Source organism: Vigna unguiculata, chromosome 11 (assembly GCF_004118075.2).
Source record: "Vigna unguiculata cultivar IT97K-499-35 chromosome 11, ASM411807v1, whole genome shotgun sequence".
Taxonomy (NCBI): domain Eukaryota; kingdom Viridiplantae; phylum Streptophyta; class Magnoliopsida; order Fabales; family Fabaceae; genus Vigna; species Vigna unguiculata.
The window spans coordinates 37,160,373-37,180,411 of NC_040289.1; the positions used below are offsets into that span (position 1 = coordinate 37,160,373).

Below are 20,039 nucleotides of genomic sequence, written 5' to 3' on the forward strand. Positions count from 1 at the left end.
CTAACACGTCTAAATACCTTTGAAGGTCGAGCCAAGCCAATTAGAATCGAAGGTTGAGACAAATCAATTCAAACTGAAGGTTCCAAGGGGTTCAGGCCAAAGTTAGACTTAGGCTAGCCTAGGCCAAAAGATAGAGCTGAATCATCTTGGGTCAAAGACTTCACGTTTTGGTACAGACCAACTCAACACGATTTTCGAACTAGATTGACTCATCTTGACTTTCGACCTAGATTAAACTTTTGTATTTAGAAGTTAAGTAAATTTTTATATTATGATACTTAATCTTGACCCACTTGAATAAGAGACTTTGAAAATTAACGCTTTTTAAAACCTTCCAATGAATTAATAAAATAAAAACTTATTTAAAAGTGACTTGAAAATGACACATATAGTTCATTACACATATTTATATTTTTGAGAACACTCTACCCCGTCCAATATATTTATAAATTTCCATCCATGCTTGTCTGTATATAAGTTAAGGCTAGAGAGGCTCATCTCAATACAATGGCAAGGTTTGAATCATTAATACTACACTTATTTAATGTTTATTACAGTATAAAAAAGTTTTAATATGAGAATATGAATAAAGAACTAGAGTAACATTTACTACAGTTACAATTAAATAATTATTAAAAATCTGTCCAAGTGGAAGCATGTCATTATTGAATGTTGATAAATACAATTAGGATGGAGTGGTCTGGTAAGTGACGGCCTCGCAGCTGATAGGTGGCGGAATTATTTTATTATTAGTAATTATTATCCTTATTAAAAAATAATAAAATACTGTTCTATTATTAATTATGGGCGCCCAAATTCTGAATCAAATCAAAATGATTGTTAAATGTAAATAATATATTAAAAATTGCTCAACTTACTGTTTCATTTTGTTGCCATGAACAGAGTTAAGAAATAAAAAAATAAAAAAACAAAGGCAACATTTTTTTTTCTCTCAGGTTTAATTCAAAGCCTCCAACAATGTGTGTTTAAATTAATTAATTATTATAATATTAAAAAAAAATCACATTAAAATAAGAATACTATCTTTCTTGTGTTAGAAAAAAACAAGCACATAGAATCTGCACACAAGCAGTTAAAAGCAAGTTGTAAAATCCGCATTTACTCGGTCCGTTGAATCGATAAATACCTCTCCATTATTTGAAATGAAGATTAATTGTTGGTTTACTATTGTCGTAAATGGGTGGGTGTGAATTAAGTAAAGATTAGATGGAATTAAGCTTCGATAATGATGAAATAATAAAATAATGAAAAATGTGATCGGCACCAGATCTTAATTAATTACACCACTCTCGTTAAGTGGTTATGACCTTTTCAGTTTTTAATTTTAAAATAGAGTTGGTTTAGATAAAAACAAGTTTGGGTTAGTTTTTCTATCATTTTTTGTTTGATAAGTTTTTAGTTTACCAACTATTATAATGATGTAATTTTCGATCTTGGAATTTTAATGGTGACTATTATTTTCAATTTCAATTTAATCTTTTCATTAAACTATTGACGAAATTCAATAAGTTGGACAAGTGGTTAAACACCAATATTTTATATTATAAGGGCATCCAATATAATAAGAAGTCATATTCCGAAACTAGTTAGACTAAAAATAATATATATATATATATATATATATATATATATATATATATATATATATATATATATACTGCAAAGGAAAAATAATTTTGGACTTAGTAAAATGTAAAAAGAAATCCTTAAAAGGACAACAATATGACATTAAATAATGGCAAGTCACTAAACACTTACATGAGACAAATAATAAAATACAGAGAAATTTTGTTGGGCAAATTAAATTTTTCCAACGAAATCCTATAAGAGGAAAACATTGGGAATAAACTTGAAATTTGGAGATTTCTTAAAAAAAATTATTTTCTTAAGAAATAACTCGAAAAGGACTTCGCAAGTTTTGAAATTTTGATCACACATAAAAAGGATATTAATTCAAATTTGGAGCACTTCATAGTGAATCAAACCTTGAATGAAATTACTGAAAGGGCTTAGGTTCAAGTTTAAAATGTTATCTATTTTAAGAGTTGAGAAGTAATAAATTTATTTTTAAATCTCATACTATCATTTTGTATAGTAAATAATTCATATACGGGTTATAATAATTTTAATGCCACTGTATATTATTTTTCCAATAAAAGAAAATTGAAGGAGTTTGGAAAACTTTATGGGTCGCCCCTTGTCTTACCATAAGTATGTAGTTTTTATATTTTTCATATTTTTTGTTTTTAGATGTAGAATTCTACTAAAAAATAGTTTCTATATTTTAATATAAATTGAATTACCTAATATTTTTTTTTTATTTCTTAGAATAAAATTTAGCTCAGTTTTGTTACATTATCAATCTTAAAATAAGTTTTTTTATTTAATTATTAAAATAATTCGATATTCATTAACAAAACTAAATGGTTAATGAGGAGAACTTAATTGTATAAATGATTAAGAGTTTCATAAAAATTGTGTCAAGTAATTCAATTCCAACACCCTTAATTATACATCTTCCTCTAATTATATACTTGAGTTTTTAGGAATTTAAATTTCATTTTCTATATTCCAATCAAACAAACATTGAAATAAAAAAAAAAACAATTCTAATCATAGTAGCAAATAATTAATCAATTTTATTCATATCTGCTTTCTTTATGAACAAGACTTGTTTAGAATAAATACAAATAATGATATACAAGTATATTGAACAAATGAATCTTAACTACAATATCACTCCATCTTCTGAGCTCTCAAAGATGGAATTTAAAAAATAAAAAATAAAAACTACAAAATCACTAAATGGAATTAAAAAGTCTATCGTTTCTCTTGAGAAAATTCTTGTACCATATTGCAGAGAGTTTCTCATATCTTTTCAAACCATTTTTGTAATCCACGTATGTCATTCCAAATCGCACAGTATAACCCATTGACCATTCAAAATTGTCGAATAAAGACCAAGCATAATATCCCTTTACATTTGCACCTTCCCTGTAACAACGTACGAAGAAAACAAATTAAAAAAATAAAATAAAATAACTTGCATAACCAAAAATACCTTTCAGGAATGTAAAATACTACTTACCTAATTGCAGAACGAAGATAGAAGAGATGACGGTAATAGTAATCAATTCTGTAAGTATCTAACAGAGATTCCTCCAATGACAGTGTTTGGTCATTATTAAATTCGTTTACACCTGCAAAATGTATTTTTCTTGTTAAATATATTCCAAATATTTATATATTTGAGAACATAAATATTATATATAAATTCTTTTACTCACCATTTTCAGTTATGAAAATCAAAGGATTGTTGTATTTTTCTTTGGTATACATTACAAGATCACGGATTCCTCTTGGACAAACGTACAACCAATCAGAAGCAATCTGCATAATTATACGATTAAAAGGTTAATTAATTAGTTTCATACTTCGTTAAAGGATTAAACTAAAGTAAATTTCATAAATTTGCAAGCTTAGTGAGAGTATACACATACCTTTATACCTATGGACTTCCCATTACGCTCAACTGCAATTATTAACACATATATAACACAAGCCAATGTTAATTAACCATGATCAAACTCAAGATACATATATAAGCAATTTAGAAAATTGATGAAAAGTGTTTTAGATTGATTACTTACATTCAGAAATGACTAAAGAATCAGTTACATAGTACGGTTGAGCATTGCTTAAATGAGGTGCATCAGAGGCATATATTGAAGAATAGTAGTTTATGCCAATGAAGTCAAATGAACCAATCAGTAACCTAGCTTGCTCCGCAGTAAACTTTGGTAACCGTGATTTCACAAGAGATCGCATACTTTTCGGATATTCTCCTGTTGTTAATGGATCCATGAACCTGAAAATCGACAACCTTTGATTTAGTTTTCCATTATTTAACTCCAACAAACTAAAGAGAAGAGGAACAGAAGTTGATTTCTTACCATCCATACATGAATTCCACTGATCTTTCAGCAGCTTTTTGATCAAATTTGGTATCTGAGAATGGTATGAACCAATTACAAACTAAGGTTATGCCTATCAAACCCTTCTGTGATTCCTGCACATGCACGTTTCAAAATGTATTAGTTTTTGAACAAAGTTTGAACTGATAAAAGAAATGATTCTTAACAAAGTAACAACAAACCTGGTACTTGGTCTTGTATACACGAACAGCTGCTGCATGAGCAAGAAGTTGGTGGTGTGAAACTATGTAGGGTTCTGTACCAGAATCCCCTCCATTGCAATTTGGATTTACCCAACTAGAACAACGTCCTGGTGCCATGGTTCCGTTTGCATAGCCATTAATGCTGTAAGTCCATGGTTCATTCAGTGTAACCCAGTGCTTAACTCTATCTCCGAATGCCCTGAAGCAAACGTCCGCATAATCCCGAAAATCCTTGCTGAAGATTCATACAAGTGTTTGATCAACAAAACTAGCCATTGAACTTTCCAAGAGTGCAGTAATTAATAGTTTGGAATCAAAACTCACATTATGAGAGGACTCAGGAAGCCACCATATTCATCTTCTAAAGCCTGGGGAAGATCCCAATGGAAAAGAGTTACCAATGGTTTTATACCTGCAAGAAAATAATGTTCATGTTTAATTATCATACACCATTGATAATAACTGAAGAAGAATGTGGGATAAAGAAAACTGAGTTTGAAGCTTACCATTAGCCAATAGCTCGTTGATGACATTGTTGTAATAGTCAATTCCTTCTTGGTTTATACCTCCACTAAGCTTTCCATCTGCAATGAATGCATTGTTTGTAAAAATCAAATTTTATATTGTCAAATTTAGTCTAAAATGATCATCGTTCAGCATTTGACTTACTTGGTAGTATCCTGGACCAAGAAATCGAGAATCTGTATGAATCCAAGTTCATATTCTTCATAAATTTAGCATCTTCCTGTAAAATTTATGTGTAATGTATATGTTATTAATTATATTGCACCAACGATTAAAATAAAAGCAAACACAATATTCAAATATAGTAAGAATTAATTTATCATATCTTTAGAATGACTTAGTAAAATACTACTTTGAAGAAATCATATATACCTTATAACGGTGATATGTATCTATAGCCACATCTCCATTGCTTTTGTCCAGTATCTTTTCTGCAAGTCGATTCATACATGTAAATTATATAATTCCTTTTAAGATATTAACTAAACCATAAGTTAACTATCTGGGAAACAAAATTTATACCTGGATATTTATGGGTGAAAGTATCCCACACACTTGGTCCTTTACCACCTTCTTTCGCACCACCTTCGAACTATATTACATTTTACGAGGAAAACATAATCAAGACCATGTCTTATTAGTGAAATGAACAGATACATTAAGTACTAATTAATATTTGATTAGTCTATCTCATTAGTCTTAATTAATACCTGGTAAGATGAGGATCCAGCCCCAAAGATGAAACCTGGTGGGAAACTATCCCGATTCAGAGAAGCAACATCGACAATAGGATCAACTGCATCGGTTTCTATGCAATTAACATTTGTTTTGCTGATTACAAGAACAAAAGTAATGAGGCCGAGAATGCAAAAGCTCTTGCATGCCATTTCTAATGATTCTGCTTAACCTTTTCTTTTCTGTTTTTTTTTTTTTCTCTGTCAACGATTCTCGTTAATTCATTGCTTCATGTGGCCACAGGTTTGTGTTTATATAGGGAAAGTAGCATGTGCAGATTGACAGACACAGAGTCTCGTACGCTGATGTTGGAAAAACAATATACCAGAGCTTTGTCTTTGACAAATTCAAAGTTGAATGACAAATATGGCGGCATTTTTTTATGTTATATGCACAAAGCACATTTTCTTCACGGAATCATTCACCAACTTTATTTATTTTTTGTTTTTAACGTCTGAACTACTAATTAATTACTAATTAGCAAGAATGTCTGGTTTAGTGTTTATAAAATAAAAGACACGTCATTCAAATATATATTCATAATTTTTTTAAACATATGTCATTAATATAATAAGTGCTGTACGTGAACCCTACAACCTATACGGTAGGTATAATAGCAACCTTTTGTTGGTTGGTGTTAAGGTTGGATATGGATTGGTTACGCGTTTAACTTCTAATTTGACCAACGTTTCTTAATGGTTAATTACTGGTGCAACTATTCGTCAAACTAAAATTCAAATCAAACCATAAATCTGTCATATGTGATATTATAAAATTTATTATCAGTGGATCATCTAATAATCTCTCAATACACATCGACTTAATTCATGTAATTAAAATCATGAATTTAGATTATTATATATGTCAAATCTAAATTTTTGTTATAAGAGAGAAAGGCTTTTAGTTTTGTTTTGTTTTTTTAATCCAGCTCTCTGTATTTGAATTAATGTTTGATGTACTCATGAATTTAATAATCTCTGTTGAATATATTTTGTCAAATATTTACGCGTTAAACATTTTTTTTTATTTTAATGCAAATAAAATGGTATTTTAATGAATAAAAAAATAAGGTACATAATTTGTGTCGAAAAAAGTTATATATGTGGATGAGGTCTGGTGTAATTTGTTGACTGGGGTAACCAAATTTTGAGGATGTTGAAGACAATCTTATCCAAAACAAAACAATGATGTTAATTAATCAAATGAACTTTCAAAATTATTCATCTGAGAAAATTCTTTACCATGCTATATCCACGCAATCATCAGACAGTAATAATACGAGGCCAATTCCATGTTTATCTCTTTCTGTAATTTCTGAGAAATTCGTTTTGATTTCAGTTCTAGTAAACGTTTTGGTATGTTATGGACTTTGAACAAACCTTTTATGAACATCATTATGAAGAAGAAAAATAAGGTGATTAAAATATTTTTAACATATGTGCTGTGTGATTTGAGTATACTTTGAAATATTGGATGACTTTCTACTTTGGGTCCAACAAATAATATATTTTTAGGACTTTATGAATAAACAAAGAGCTAGTCACACTTTGTCTCCAACAACCAATTAATTAATATTTAACTTGATTTAAATAAAATGCTGTTATAAGTCAAAATATCTTAATCCAATAATTTGACTAAACTTTGATGCACGAGCAATTATATAAATTTGACCTTTCTTATATTAATTCAATTCAAGCATTATGAAACCCGTGTTGAGAGCACTGGATTTGAATTTGTTGAAAATGTTTACATCAAATTCACCACGAATCTTACCGATTTTGGTGGTTTCAAAGAATTCAAATGAATTTCAAAGAAATAATATTACTTAAACAATTTTCCAAAAGAATGTTGATCACATGAACTTTTTTTTAGAGTGCAAGACTTTAAATGAATTTTCAATATAAGCGCATGATTTGTAAGGTAAATCGTTTAAATTGAAAATATTTATCTATTGGGTCTCTCTCAAAATTATTGGATTTTTTTTGTATAAATAAAAAATTTTATACCTTTGGACTCCTATATAAATCTTTTCTTTTTCGTAGATTTTATCCAAATTACTTTATTTCAAAGTTAAAAGTACTATTTAAATAATTTTTTCACAACTAAAATAATTAATTAATTTCACGAATTTAAACAATTAGGATAAAAAATAAAATATAGTAATTCATCATAAAAAAAAAAGAAATTACATAAATTCACTTTTGATTCCTGTAATTTTGAAAATATGAAATTATGAAGGATCAAAATGTAGAACTAAGATTGCACCTTTATTTCCTCCACAATTAAAAGGCAGTAATTAAATATATTTCCCATATAGAATTTATATCTTGTTATATTTTAAAATTCCGCCACGCGATCACCACATCAGCGATTTCATTGGTTTCACATTGTAGTAACCAAATCTTCGTTTAAACACATTGCTAAAATAAAATATTATGCAATTCATAATTGACCAACCCAAATTTTCAATGTCAATTTTTTATTTTATTTTTTCTGAATGATGAAAAAATTGTATATCCAACCATTCCATATACGTGTTATTACATCGGAGATATGATCAACTAAAAAGAAAAATAGAAGGCATTATCTTCTTCTTTTTTTTCTAATAGAGGATATTGTCAATGGAAAAATTGATTAATCTCTTAAAGTTTACGGGGTTGATTTTTCTATAACGAAGAGTTTTTTCATCCACGTTAATTGCCAAGTTATTGTAATTGGGACAACGGAAATTACTATGTACGTTTGAATTAATTATGTGAAAATGGATATATTTTTAATTGATCAAGTTATATTATTACTGTTATTATTAAATATGACACTAAAGAAAAAAAGACATTTAGTGCTAAGTCAACACTAACAAGTAAAAATTGATGCTTACTACTTATTAGTATTAAATTTGGGTTCCGAATGTAAGAGCCTTTAAAATCATAGACTAATATTTCATTTTGTTTTTAAGACTTGCTTTAAGTCCACACTAATTTATTACTAATTCATAAATTGATTTTTCAATTAAATTGGTTTAGTGTTAGCTTGTATTTTTGTCTTAATGTTTATTTAATTTAGTGTTGGTTTAATTGATGTTAAATAAAATCTATTTTAATATTAGTTATTTTGTGTCGGTTTGACCGACACTAATAATAATAACTTAAAAAAAATTCATATAATGTTTTCATGTTCAATAAATATAAATGAAAAAAAAAATAACATAATAATGAATAAAGGAGATGTGCATATATGTGAAGGATGATTGTGCACGAAGGAGATAAATGTGGTTAAAGGAAATAAGAATGTACGAAAAAGATAGAGAGAAGAATTTAAATGAAGGGAATAAGGAAAAAAAATTAGATGAAGAATGTGTATGTGGATGAAGGAGATATTTTGGACAAATATAAATGAAAAAGATGAGGAGAATAATTTAAATGAAGGATATGAGAACAAAAATTTAGATGAAGTACATGTGTAAATAAAGAAGATGAATATAAGCGAAAGATGAGTGTGAAAAAAGAGATGAATATGAATGAAGAAAATTAGTGTAATGAGATTTATATAAAAAATAACGTAAGAACATGGTGTGTGAGAAAATGTTTCATCATTAAATTTGGATCTTTGATTAAAATAATTTATTATTAATATCATTAGGAATGAATATACATTTATAATATCTAATTTAGTGTCACTAACTTAAACAAATATAAATATTAAAAATAAATAAAATCATTGTCAACTAAGTATGTGTTAACTTATTTTATTTAAGTTAGCATATGTTCAAGGCTAATACAAACACTTATTTAATAAAAAATTTGAAATTTTTTTTGACATTTTTTAGTTTTTTTTTTTCTAAATAACTTATTGTCCAATTTAACGCCAATTGGTTACTATGAAAAATATTTATTTACTAAAAAATTAAAAATAATTTTACACTTATTTTTTTAAAGCTAAAATATAGTATTTTGGTCAATATTAATGTTTGAAAGTTAAATTTATCTGTGATTATAATATAATTAAATAATTTTATATTTAGATATATTAAACGAAGTTTTTTTTTCATTTAAATTGTCTAAAATCCACTTTCTACAGAAAAATAACAAAATGAAAGGACATCAAACTATTTAAATTTGTGAAAGTTATTTTCGTAATAAATTAATACTTCAAAAAACTTTTTATCCCAAAACAATCTTTATGAAGCACACGACGAGATATAATATTTACTGTTTTTTATATTTGATACATTTAAAAAAATATAAGACAAGAGAATGTAAGCGAAGAGTACTTTCGACTGAAAATGGTACAAAATGAGTGTATGTATGCATGATTTTCAATACATACAGAGTCAGTATAATGCATTATTATATGCTTTTGGATGCAATCTATGTGCATAAATGTATTATATATGTTTTTTGTTTATTATTTGTTTAACTAGTCAAAGCTGAATAAGTTTTTCTAAAAACATTGTTTAGTGCAGGCCATACCTAAGGTTGTGTGCATGTGTTGTCTACCAACCCTCAAACTTGCCTTCTAATTAATAAATTTAACGTAATTAATTTTACAAACATTTGAAAAAATCTTGGCGTTTTATGGCTAATAAATAAAGTTAAGATAATTCAATACGCATTGTATTTGAATGGTTGGTAACCAACAAGAATAAAAACTGACACTCAGACACCAGCAGAAAAAAAAATATTATGTTCAAGATCAGAATACGAAGATATGATCACTTATTAAATACATGAGTAGAGTATTAAATAAGATATCATAATAGAAAAATTCATTAAAACATTACACAATCTATTGTTTATGCATTAATAATCTATACTATCTTTTTTAATTTTATTTTAGATTATCTTCTTAAACTTTTCTTCGGACAATATGATTCAGATTTATCTTATCGATTTTGTACCTTGAGTGCAAACATGGAATTGTCTTCATCGTTGTTCTTCAATTTCAAATAAAAATTCAATAAACTCAAGATATGTTGGAACATAAGTCTTGGTAAGAATTTTAGAAACACACATGCAGAATTATTCTTTAAAGCTATCCTTTTAATATTGACTTTCTCAACATATTTAAAGTTTACCTTCTAGTAAGATTTTGGGTGTGTCGATATATATATTTTTTAATGTTAAGTTTTAATAAATTATAGCATTTTAATTTTATAATTGAAGGCATGCACTCCCGGATCTTACTCATTGGAACAGAGATCCAGCAGTTCCAGGTGGAGTGGGCTTGCTCCCCCAAGAGCCCTTAATTTGTTTTCCAAAAACAAGACACTGGGCCTTCCGCATCTTCAGATGAGCCTATTAAGGTCAAAACTTTCTGCACCCCATAAAATTTCATCTCCCACCCATAAAAAATTATTTCATAAAAAGAGGGGTATTGATTTTTGAAAAAAAAAATCTGAAATTTGCTTATTGTATTCTGAAAAATAAATTTCGAAAGTGACAGAGTGCAGAAAGGAAATGACAGGGTGCAGGAAGTATTAAATATTAAATATTCACTACTAAAAATTCTCATATTACATGAGAATTTTTTTTGTAAATTTGTTAAAAGAATTTATAAGAAAATATTTTTTTTATGTTAATTTTTCTAAAAATTTTAATTGGCAGGCAATTATTTTCTATGAAATTATAAAATTCGCAAGTATTTTGCGAAAAGTGTGGTAGGAAATAATTACTCACCAAAAAAATACATGTAAATTAGGATTCTTAGAAAAGATGGCAGAAAAAAGTTTTTTTTTTTTTTTTTTGCAAATTTTTCTTAACAAATTTGCAAGAAAAAACCATGTAATATGAAAAATTCTAGTAGTGTCATGACCACCATGTCCTTCAATAAACTCAGTCCAACCTAACACCGTCCTAGTCCACACCAGTCGAACCCAACCTATTGTAGGCTAACCCTAAGCAAGAACACATTGATTCTGATTATTATGTTATTATTAGGATTAGTTTAGTTTGAATATGGATAATGAGGATTGTGTTTGCTTGAGTGGATTGAATTTTGAATTTATGTTTACATATATTAGTACATTATGTTTAATATTGTGATATGTTTACATTTAATGTGATATAAGCTTGGATGTTCATTATTGAATATTTGATATTTTGTCTTTATAATTGACAAATCTACTTGTGATTTGAAATTTTTATGTATGTCTATTTGGTGCTATTTTATACTGTTTTGTGTGTGGTAAAGAAACATATAAAACTAACTTTGAAGTTTACGTAATATTTACTGATAGACTTACCGATGGATTAATTCATTGATAAAATACATTTTTGAATTATCGATAGATTAAATGTGCATCAATAATCACCAACAAATGTAGCTGTCACTAACGATATGTTTTTTCGATAGGTACATCTATTGATAATTACCGACGAATTCTTAATTTGTTAGTAAATTTTACAAATGGATATATCTACTTAAAAGCTAAGAAAACAAACTACTAGGGATATTACCGTAACACCCCTATCTAATTATCTGACACGTGTCCGATAAATAGGTTTTTTCGTCATTTTGATACCCTGTTGGAATGGTTTAAGCAGCTGAAAATGTTATTACTGTTTTGTCCCTGTTTTCTACTCCGTAGTGAATTTGTGTTTGGGTATTTGGTAATTTCGCCCACTTTTAAATGCATCTGAATTTGCTTAGTCGCTCAGTCGTGATGATGGACATGTCTGCATTTATGAGCTTTGATGACATAATTCAAATTCAAATATCAGATTCCAAAATTCTCATTTACACTCCCTTTGATTTTTTCCCCTAAAACGAAAACCCTAAATACATTCAGACCACCCAAACACCACTTGCGATCTGCACCATTTGCAGCACTCATTCTCGATTTGTGGATTCTTCTCCTTCCTTTACCAGGTTTATGGTTACTTCCGGACCTTCCAAACCTTTCACCTTTATTTTTGGTTCGTGGTTCCCTTCCACACCTTTCTTTCTTCCAACTCTTCCTCTGCGATCCCTTCCAAACCTTTCATATCTCCTTTTTCTTATTATCTTCTTTGTCCGCAAGTCGAAAGACTTGCTCATATTATTTTTTTTTCAGTTAAAAGGTATGATATATAGGTTTGGTTTCCAACTTTTACTTTTTCCTTTTTTGATTGATATATTGGTCTAATAACATTGTTATTTATTAGTTGTTTAATCTTTTGTTTCTTAAACTTAATATATGCTTTAATAAGTTCTTCGATGTTTAGGGTTTTTTCATTTGAACACAAAGCAACAAAATGGTTTTTCGATGAAAAGGTAACATTTTTGTTTATATTTTGTTCATTAAATTTATTTTATATATCAATTTGTTGTTTTTCAATTTTTTTGAGATTACTTGCATTTTTTGATGATTGATTACTTGCAAAGGCTGAAAAGTGGGAAGTTGGATTTAAAAGTGGGAAGTTGGATTTGGGTGTTAGGAGGGACATACTTGCTTGGATTTGAAAGGTAATAGCTTTGTTGATCTCTGATTTTTTATGCTTCAAAGTTCCCATTTTCATTCCATGCGAACTAGAAATAAATGATTTTTAATTATTTTTTTTAATTGTTTGTTGATTTGTGTGGATTCATATATTTCAAGAGCATACTATATTTGTTATTGGATGTTAGGAGGGACATACTTGATTGGATTTGGAAGGTAATAACTTTGTTGATCTCTGAATTTTATGTTTCAAGTTTCCATTTTCATTCCATGCAAACTAGAAATAAATGATTTTTAATTAATTTTTTTTAATTGTTTGTTGATTTGTGTGGATTCATATATTTCAGGAGCATACTATTTGTTTTGTTATTGGATGATCGATTTTGTTTATTAGTTGTTTAATCTTTTGTTTCTTAAACTTAATATATGCTTTAATAGGTTCTTCGATGTTTAGGGTTTTTTCATTTGATGAACACAAAGCAACAAAATAGTTCTTGAATGAAAAGGTAACATTTTTGTTTATATTTTGTTTATTAAATTTATTTTATATATCAATTTGTTGTTTTTTAATCTGTTAGTAATTTTACAAATGGATATATTATCAACAAAATTTTGTTTGTCAGAAATCTATCGAAAAAACACTGTTACTGACATACTTTTATAGATACCAAAGAAAAATGGTCATGAATAATATGAAATTTTTATCATATAATATATATATATATATATATATATATATATAATATACATATTTAATTAATTGAAGAATTAGTTATTAAAAAAACACTTGCAAAGAAAAAATATTTTGTTTAAAATATATCGGTAACATATAATATTCACATTAATATGATCGACTGCTTTTATTAATATTTTAAATTGAAGTTAATGGTGTTATAAATAAAATTGAGACATCCATGAATGTTTTAAGCTGCGGGGAATCGATATCGTCGTTCGTGTATTGTCCTAATCCTGAGTCAGCAGTGACTTTGAAAAGAAAAATATTAGACGGTGATCATAATTATCTACTCGTGACATGTAATTATTTGTAAAATGTAATAAAACTAATCAAAGACTATAAATGAGTACTCGTTCAAAGTAATGAATAATTTCTCTAAACTTGACATCTGAACTAGCCAATGAATGATCGACTTTTGCTTTAAGTTAGGGTTCAGACGTTAATTATAATATTTATAAACTGAGTTAGATTCTGCTGTCAAGAACATTGTGGACCATCAAACTTTTGTTTAATAAAAATATAGTTACAAAAATTGCCATAGAATACGGATAAGAATATTATTTGAATAAATCTCCCTCATCGACACTAAGGGATAAGAATAACCTATGTTCCCAACATTCTTCTACGTTGGTGTCATTATTAATTATCATATGTTGGTGTCATTAATTTTTTTTTTTCTCTTACGGGTTCTACAACATATGCAACAATATCATGATGTATTTAAATAAAAAAACGTTTTATTGATTACAACTTCAACAATATATACATTTATAAGAATTACAACTTCAAAAGAAGCTACCCAAGAATAAAACAATCCTAGCAATTTCATTTTTACAATATAATATACATTTATAAGAATCTCAACTTCATAAGAAACTACCCAAGAATAAAACAATCCTAGCAATTTCATATTTACAATATATAATTGTGAAAGAATTTTTAATACTAATTGAATTATTACATGGAATCACGAAGATTGGTTTCTATTTTGAGAAAATCCTTGAACCACAGCGCAGAAAGCTTTGAGTATCTTTTCAAACCATTCTTGTAGTCAACAAAGTTCATTCCAAATCGCATGATGTAACCTGATTCCCATTCAAAATTATCCAAAAGAGACCAAGCAAAATACCCTTTCACATTCACACCATTCCTGTAATATATATCAAAGAAAACAATTACAAAAATTCATTCTTCAACTCATCTTTAAATAGGTCAACAAAAATGTTACTTACTTAATTGCATCAAGAAGATAATAGAAATGACGATAATGATAGTCGATTCTATAAACATCCAAGAGAGATTCTTCAAGTGATAATGATGGATCATCATATTCATTTACACCTGCATGAAAATGTAAACCATGTCACTATTTTTATTTTTTTCATCATTTTCTCTTCATATTGTTATAACTACAACATTCAAATGGAAATAAATGTGAGAATAAAAGTTATTTACCATTTTCAGTAATATAAATTAAAGGATTGTTGTATTTCTCTTTAGTGTATAGCAAAACTTCACGAAACCCTTTTGGATAAACGTACAACCAATCTGAACCAACCTGCATAATTACGAAGCATAATTAAGAAAAACATTCTAAATTTTAAGGCATTTACAATTTGGTCATAAGAAGATTACATTTTCACCAATGAGTTTTCCGTCACGGACAACTGCAACAACAAAAACAAAAAAACATGTAAAAATTACCTATAAAGATCAGAATCAACATAAAATAAATATAAGTTAATAAAGAAGAGACTTCTTACATGAATAGTTTACGAGGGGATCTGTCATATAACTGCCTCTGCCATTTCTTAATTCTGGTGCATCGGAGACATAACTCGCAGTGTAGTAGTTTATGCCAATAAAATCAAATGAATTAATAAGCAATCTAGATTGATCCTTTGTAAACTTTGGTAATCGTGATTTCACCAAAGAACGCATGCTTTCTGGATAATCTCCTCTTGTCAGTGGATCCATAAACCTGCGGCGGAACAAATGAATGAAATAAATAAAACATTACATAGTGATTTCTTTCGTATAGATAATAAAAGTATAAGAATGTTTTAGCACACCATCCAAACAAGAAGTCCATAGCTCGTTCAGCAGCCTTTCGATCACGTTTGGTATCTGAGAGTGGCTCGTACCAAGTTGAATACAGTGTTATGCCTATTACACCATTCTGAAATCTCTGCATCCATAAAACATATTCAAAAACATGTTCCACTGTAACAAACATAACAAGTACGAGGTTGCCGTTAAATAGAAACAGACCTGGTACTTAGTCTTGTAGACATTAACAGCAGCAGCATGAGCAAGAAGTAGGTGGTGTGTAGCCAAATAGGGTTCTGTCCCAGAATCACCACCATTGCATTCAGCATTCAACCAAGATGAACATCGACCAGGAGCCTTAACCCCTAATGCATAACCCTTGTCGCTGAAAGTCCATGGCTCATTCAAAGTTATCCACTTTTTTACTCTATCTCCGAATTCCCTGAAGCAAAGCTCTGCATAGTCCTGGAAATCTTTCCTGTAATAAAAATCGTGTAATTTTAGAAACGTTCCTTAAACATCTCAGCAAAACATTAATTAAATTGCAGAACTTACACAATGCGAGGACTTAAGAAGCCACCATATTCATCTTCTAAGGATTGAGGAACATCCCAATGAAAAATCGTCACATAGGGTTCCAAACCTGAAATTATTTTAATATATACATTATGATTAATATATGTAAAGCATAATAAAAATATCCATAATAAAGTTTTTATTCTGACCATTTGCCAGTAGCTCATTGATAAGGTTGTTGTAATAGTCAATTCCTTCTCGGTTTATACCTCCACTCAGCTTTCCATCTGTGGATATATATGCAGTTTATGTAAATAAATAAATAAATCATTATACAATGAAACACATAACAAGTAAATTCAGTATAAAATAATCATTGGTCTATATTTGACTTACTCGGAAGAATTCTTGACCAAGATATGGAAAATCTGTAAGCATCCAAATTCATACCCTTCATAATCTGAACATCTTCCTGAGACATATGATGCAACAAATCATGTTTATTTGAAAGCGATCGATGGGAAAAAAAATAAAACAACAATTCTTTTGATTTTTTATCATTTCTTTCTTAGTTGAGCTTTCCAAGGATCTAATCTAAGTAATAAATAATCAATTAATTTAGTTAGAATGTTCCAAAGACATTATCTACATTTTGATAAGAAATGAAATTTAAAAAAGCAACACTGTGTTTCATATTCTATTATGCAAATATCTGATTAATGTTGATAAATTACATCAAAGAAACAAAAACTTTGAATCAGAAATACCTTGTAGCGATGATAGGAATCGACTGCAACATCTCCATTGCTTCTGTCCTCTATCTTTTCTGCATGTTTAATTACCATATATCAATAATTCTATAATTTTTTGTAAAAGATCTTGGGTATAAGAGAAAACCAGAGACATATATATTTATTTACCTGGATATTTGTGAGTGAAGGTATCCCAAATGCTTGGTCCTCTACCACCTTCATTCGCTGCACCTTCATACTGCATACATACATACACAATAAAAAGCTGATAGAAAGAACTAAAACATTTGAACATGCAACGTGAAGGTGTTTCATATGGAGTTGAACATTGACAAAACATAGTTATCGTTGTATGAGTGTACCTGGTACGCTGAGGATGCTGTACCAAAGATGAAACCACTTGGGAAACTGTTGCGATTCAACAAATCTATCTGTGGGGTAAGGGCAAAGCTTTCTGTGACAGTAATCAATGAAGAGAGTAGAACAATGAGAGGTAGCAGCAGTACGTATTCTTTGTATGCCATTTTTGCTTGGTTGTGTTTGATTTTTCTCACCAAATGCGTTCCTTTTATAGACGAAAACCTTTATCTACTCTCAGATTATTCTTTCTAAAAATATTCAAACATTTCTTGCTTTTTCCATCCCAAAGAAAGTTAAATCAAAAAGCGATGTTTTTCTAAGGGTATGATGTGCGTGGTCATTGGTCAGAAAAAGATTACCAATTTTGATAAACTTTACTATTACACGTAAACTAACATGATAATCGTAAGTATGCTCGGAAACACGTATATCAATATCATCATACTTAGTAAAGATTAAGATAATAATATGAAATTAGCGTTGTACTCTTCCCTGTTTTTGCAAGCGTTTTGTTTAAAATATACTTTCACTCAAGTTTATATAGAACAGTAAAGTATTTTTTTCTCTAAAATTTATTAGGATTATATATTTAGATTAAACTCAAAACCGTTGTTTAAGTTAGATTATACCAAATTGGCTAAATATATATTATCTTCTCAGAACTTATGAAAGCTGTGAATGAAGATTTTAACGAACAAAGTCTGGTGGTCAACAAATTCGTCTTACGTAAAACTTTCGCTTTTTTGCTGTAACCCTGCTATTTGCTGGAACTGCTAAGATACTTAGTCTTCGCCCTCTAAAGCTACACTTTTATTAGGAGTAAGTTTTCATTCAGAAACTATTAAACTATATTAATATCGAATTCAGTATATTTTAAGGTGTATCACTGCCACAAGTAACTTATTAAGTTTATAAATAAATAATAACTTTGCTACAAACAATTATACATTTTAATAAATAACATTTTCTTATAATAATATTCTTGTGCCCAATAATTTGATTTTATTACTGAATGTAATGAATTCATTTTAAATATTTTTATATAAAAAAACTCACTCAATATATCAAAACTAATTTGAGTAAAGAAATTATAAAAAATGTTGAGATAATTTATAAAGAATTTTGAAAGAAAATTATTAAAAAGTGGTAAAACAATCTTGTTTCAAAATGTTGATTTTTTTTTCAGTATTAATTTTCTGTAAAATATTATAACACTTTTAAAATTTGTTAAAACAGTCCATATTTAAAATAATTTTTGTAATGCTATTTTTGTTCACATGATAAGAGTAATACTAGAATTCAAAATACGTCGAAGAGCCTGAAAAAATGTAGGGTTTGATATAATCTAACTTTTGTTCAAAAAATGAGGTTAGATTATTTTCTGAAAGTCTGTCAAGTAAAAAATATATGACCTAAGGTCTAAATACAACTAACCAACACAGGAAAAGATAAATAACTTCAATTTCTATTATTTTCCATTACAAAAAAATTTAAACGATTACTGAAAAGAAAAACTAATAAAACAGAATTTATTAGCAAATTTTATCGATAGATTATAAAATTTGAATTACATATAGATATTTTTGTTGATAATGGAATTATCGGTAATATTTATTGGTAAACTATAAGTTTTATTATCGTAACATCTTTCGGTAATGAATTTATTGATAAAATTTGTCGATAACTTATAATATTTATTATTGAGGAATATTTTTGATCATGTCATGGTAGACTTCGTCGGTTAATCCATCTGTAACTATTTATCTATAACTGAATTTTTATTATTTTTAGATTTGTTGGAAATTTAATTTTTTTAAATTTGTCAGAAATTAAATTAATTGAAAATCTATTAATAAATCTGTCGGTTATTCATTTCTTATAACTTCATCAATGACTCTCTTTTTTTAATTTGTTGGTAATTTCATCATTAAATGAGCATCAAATTTGAAGAATATATTTGCTATAAATTAGTTGAATATGGGTGAGAAGAAGGAGAGAAAAAGAAAGAGAGGAGGCCATGGTAGATGAAAAAAGAGGAAGAAGAAGAATAAAGAAATGAAAGTGAAAAAGATTTGTGTGAGAAAATTCTAAAAATTTGTAAATGATTTGATTAATATGAAAAATTAAATTTTTTTATAATAGATTAGAATATAATATTATAATTTTTCTGATATAGTTCAAATTGATATAAAATAAAGTTAAATTAATTTAAAATAAAATGCGAATGATTATATTTTAAACAAACAAATTTAATTGGTATAATTAATGTTAATATTACTATTATTATTAAATTAATATTTTATATATATATATATATATATATATATATATATATATATATATATATATATATATATATATAAAGAAGGATAATTGATTCTCTACTGAGTTTATTGAATTTAGAATCGGTTCCTCTTAATTAGAATGATTCTCTTCCTCAACCGTTTTTGCCTTCACGAAATTGCACATCTCCGCGTCATAATCTCTTCTCACCCAAGCGAAGATCAAATCTTGTTTTTCAAATCCTTCCTCGTACATGAACAAAGATTACCATAAATAAACATATATGTCACTCAGTCACCACACGACGCGTATAACCAAACAATGTGTAAAAGACCAATACTAGTTTGACTAGGAATTCGGTCCTACCTTTATCCATTTTCATCACTCTTTCTTCAACCTTTATCCGTAGGACATCTTAAATTAAGAATGTGTCCTTTTCCTGGATTTCTTAACACTCTTCCACTCACC

The 20,039-nt window shown here is 28.1% G+C and overlaps 2 protein-coding genes across 2 annotated transcripts; both read right to left on the reverse strand.

Moving 5' to 3' along the window:
- Window positions 1-2,649: 2,649 nt before the first annotated feature.
- Window positions 2,650-5,692, reverse strand: LOC114169674 (cyanogenic beta-glucosidase-like). The gene is made up of 13 exons (XM_028054933.1): window positions 5,434-5,692; window positions 5,246-5,315; window positions 5,096-5,154; window positions 4,868-4,943; window positions 4,705-4,782; window positions 4,523-4,610; window positions 4,178-4,433; window positions 3,975-4,090; window positions 3,672-3,889; window positions 3,522-3,553; window positions 3,309-3,411; window positions 3,110-3,221; window positions 2,650-3,015 (listed from the first exon to the last, which is right to left on the reverse strand). Exons 1-13 carry the CDS (start codon window positions 5,608-5,610, stop codon window positions 2,823-2,825), a joined length of 1,578 nt encoding a protein of 525 aa, XP_027910734.1. The 5' UTR covers window positions 5,611-5,692; the 3' UTR covers window positions 2,650-2,822.
- Window positions 5,693-14,413: 8,721 nt separating this feature from the next.
- Window positions 14,414-17,486, reverse strand: LOC114168754 (cyanogenic beta-glucosidase-like). The gene is made up of 13 exons (XM_028053673.1): window positions 17,291-17,486; window positions 17,097-17,166; window positions 16,944-17,002; window positions 16,573-16,648; window positions 16,386-16,463; window positions 16,216-16,303; window positions 15,883-16,138; window positions 15,684-15,799; window positions 15,375-15,592; window positions 15,247-15,278; window positions 15,067-15,169; window positions 14,844-14,952; window positions 14,414-14,761 (listed from the first exon to the last, which is right to left on the reverse strand). The coding sequence occupies exons 1-13, from the start codon at window positions 17,450-17,452 to the stop codon at window positions 14,569-14,571; spliced, it is 1,560 nt and encodes a 519-aa protein (XP_027909474.1). The 5' UTR covers window positions 17,453-17,486; the 3' UTR covers window positions 14,414-14,568.
- Window positions 17,487-20,039: the final 2,553 nt, after the last annotated feature.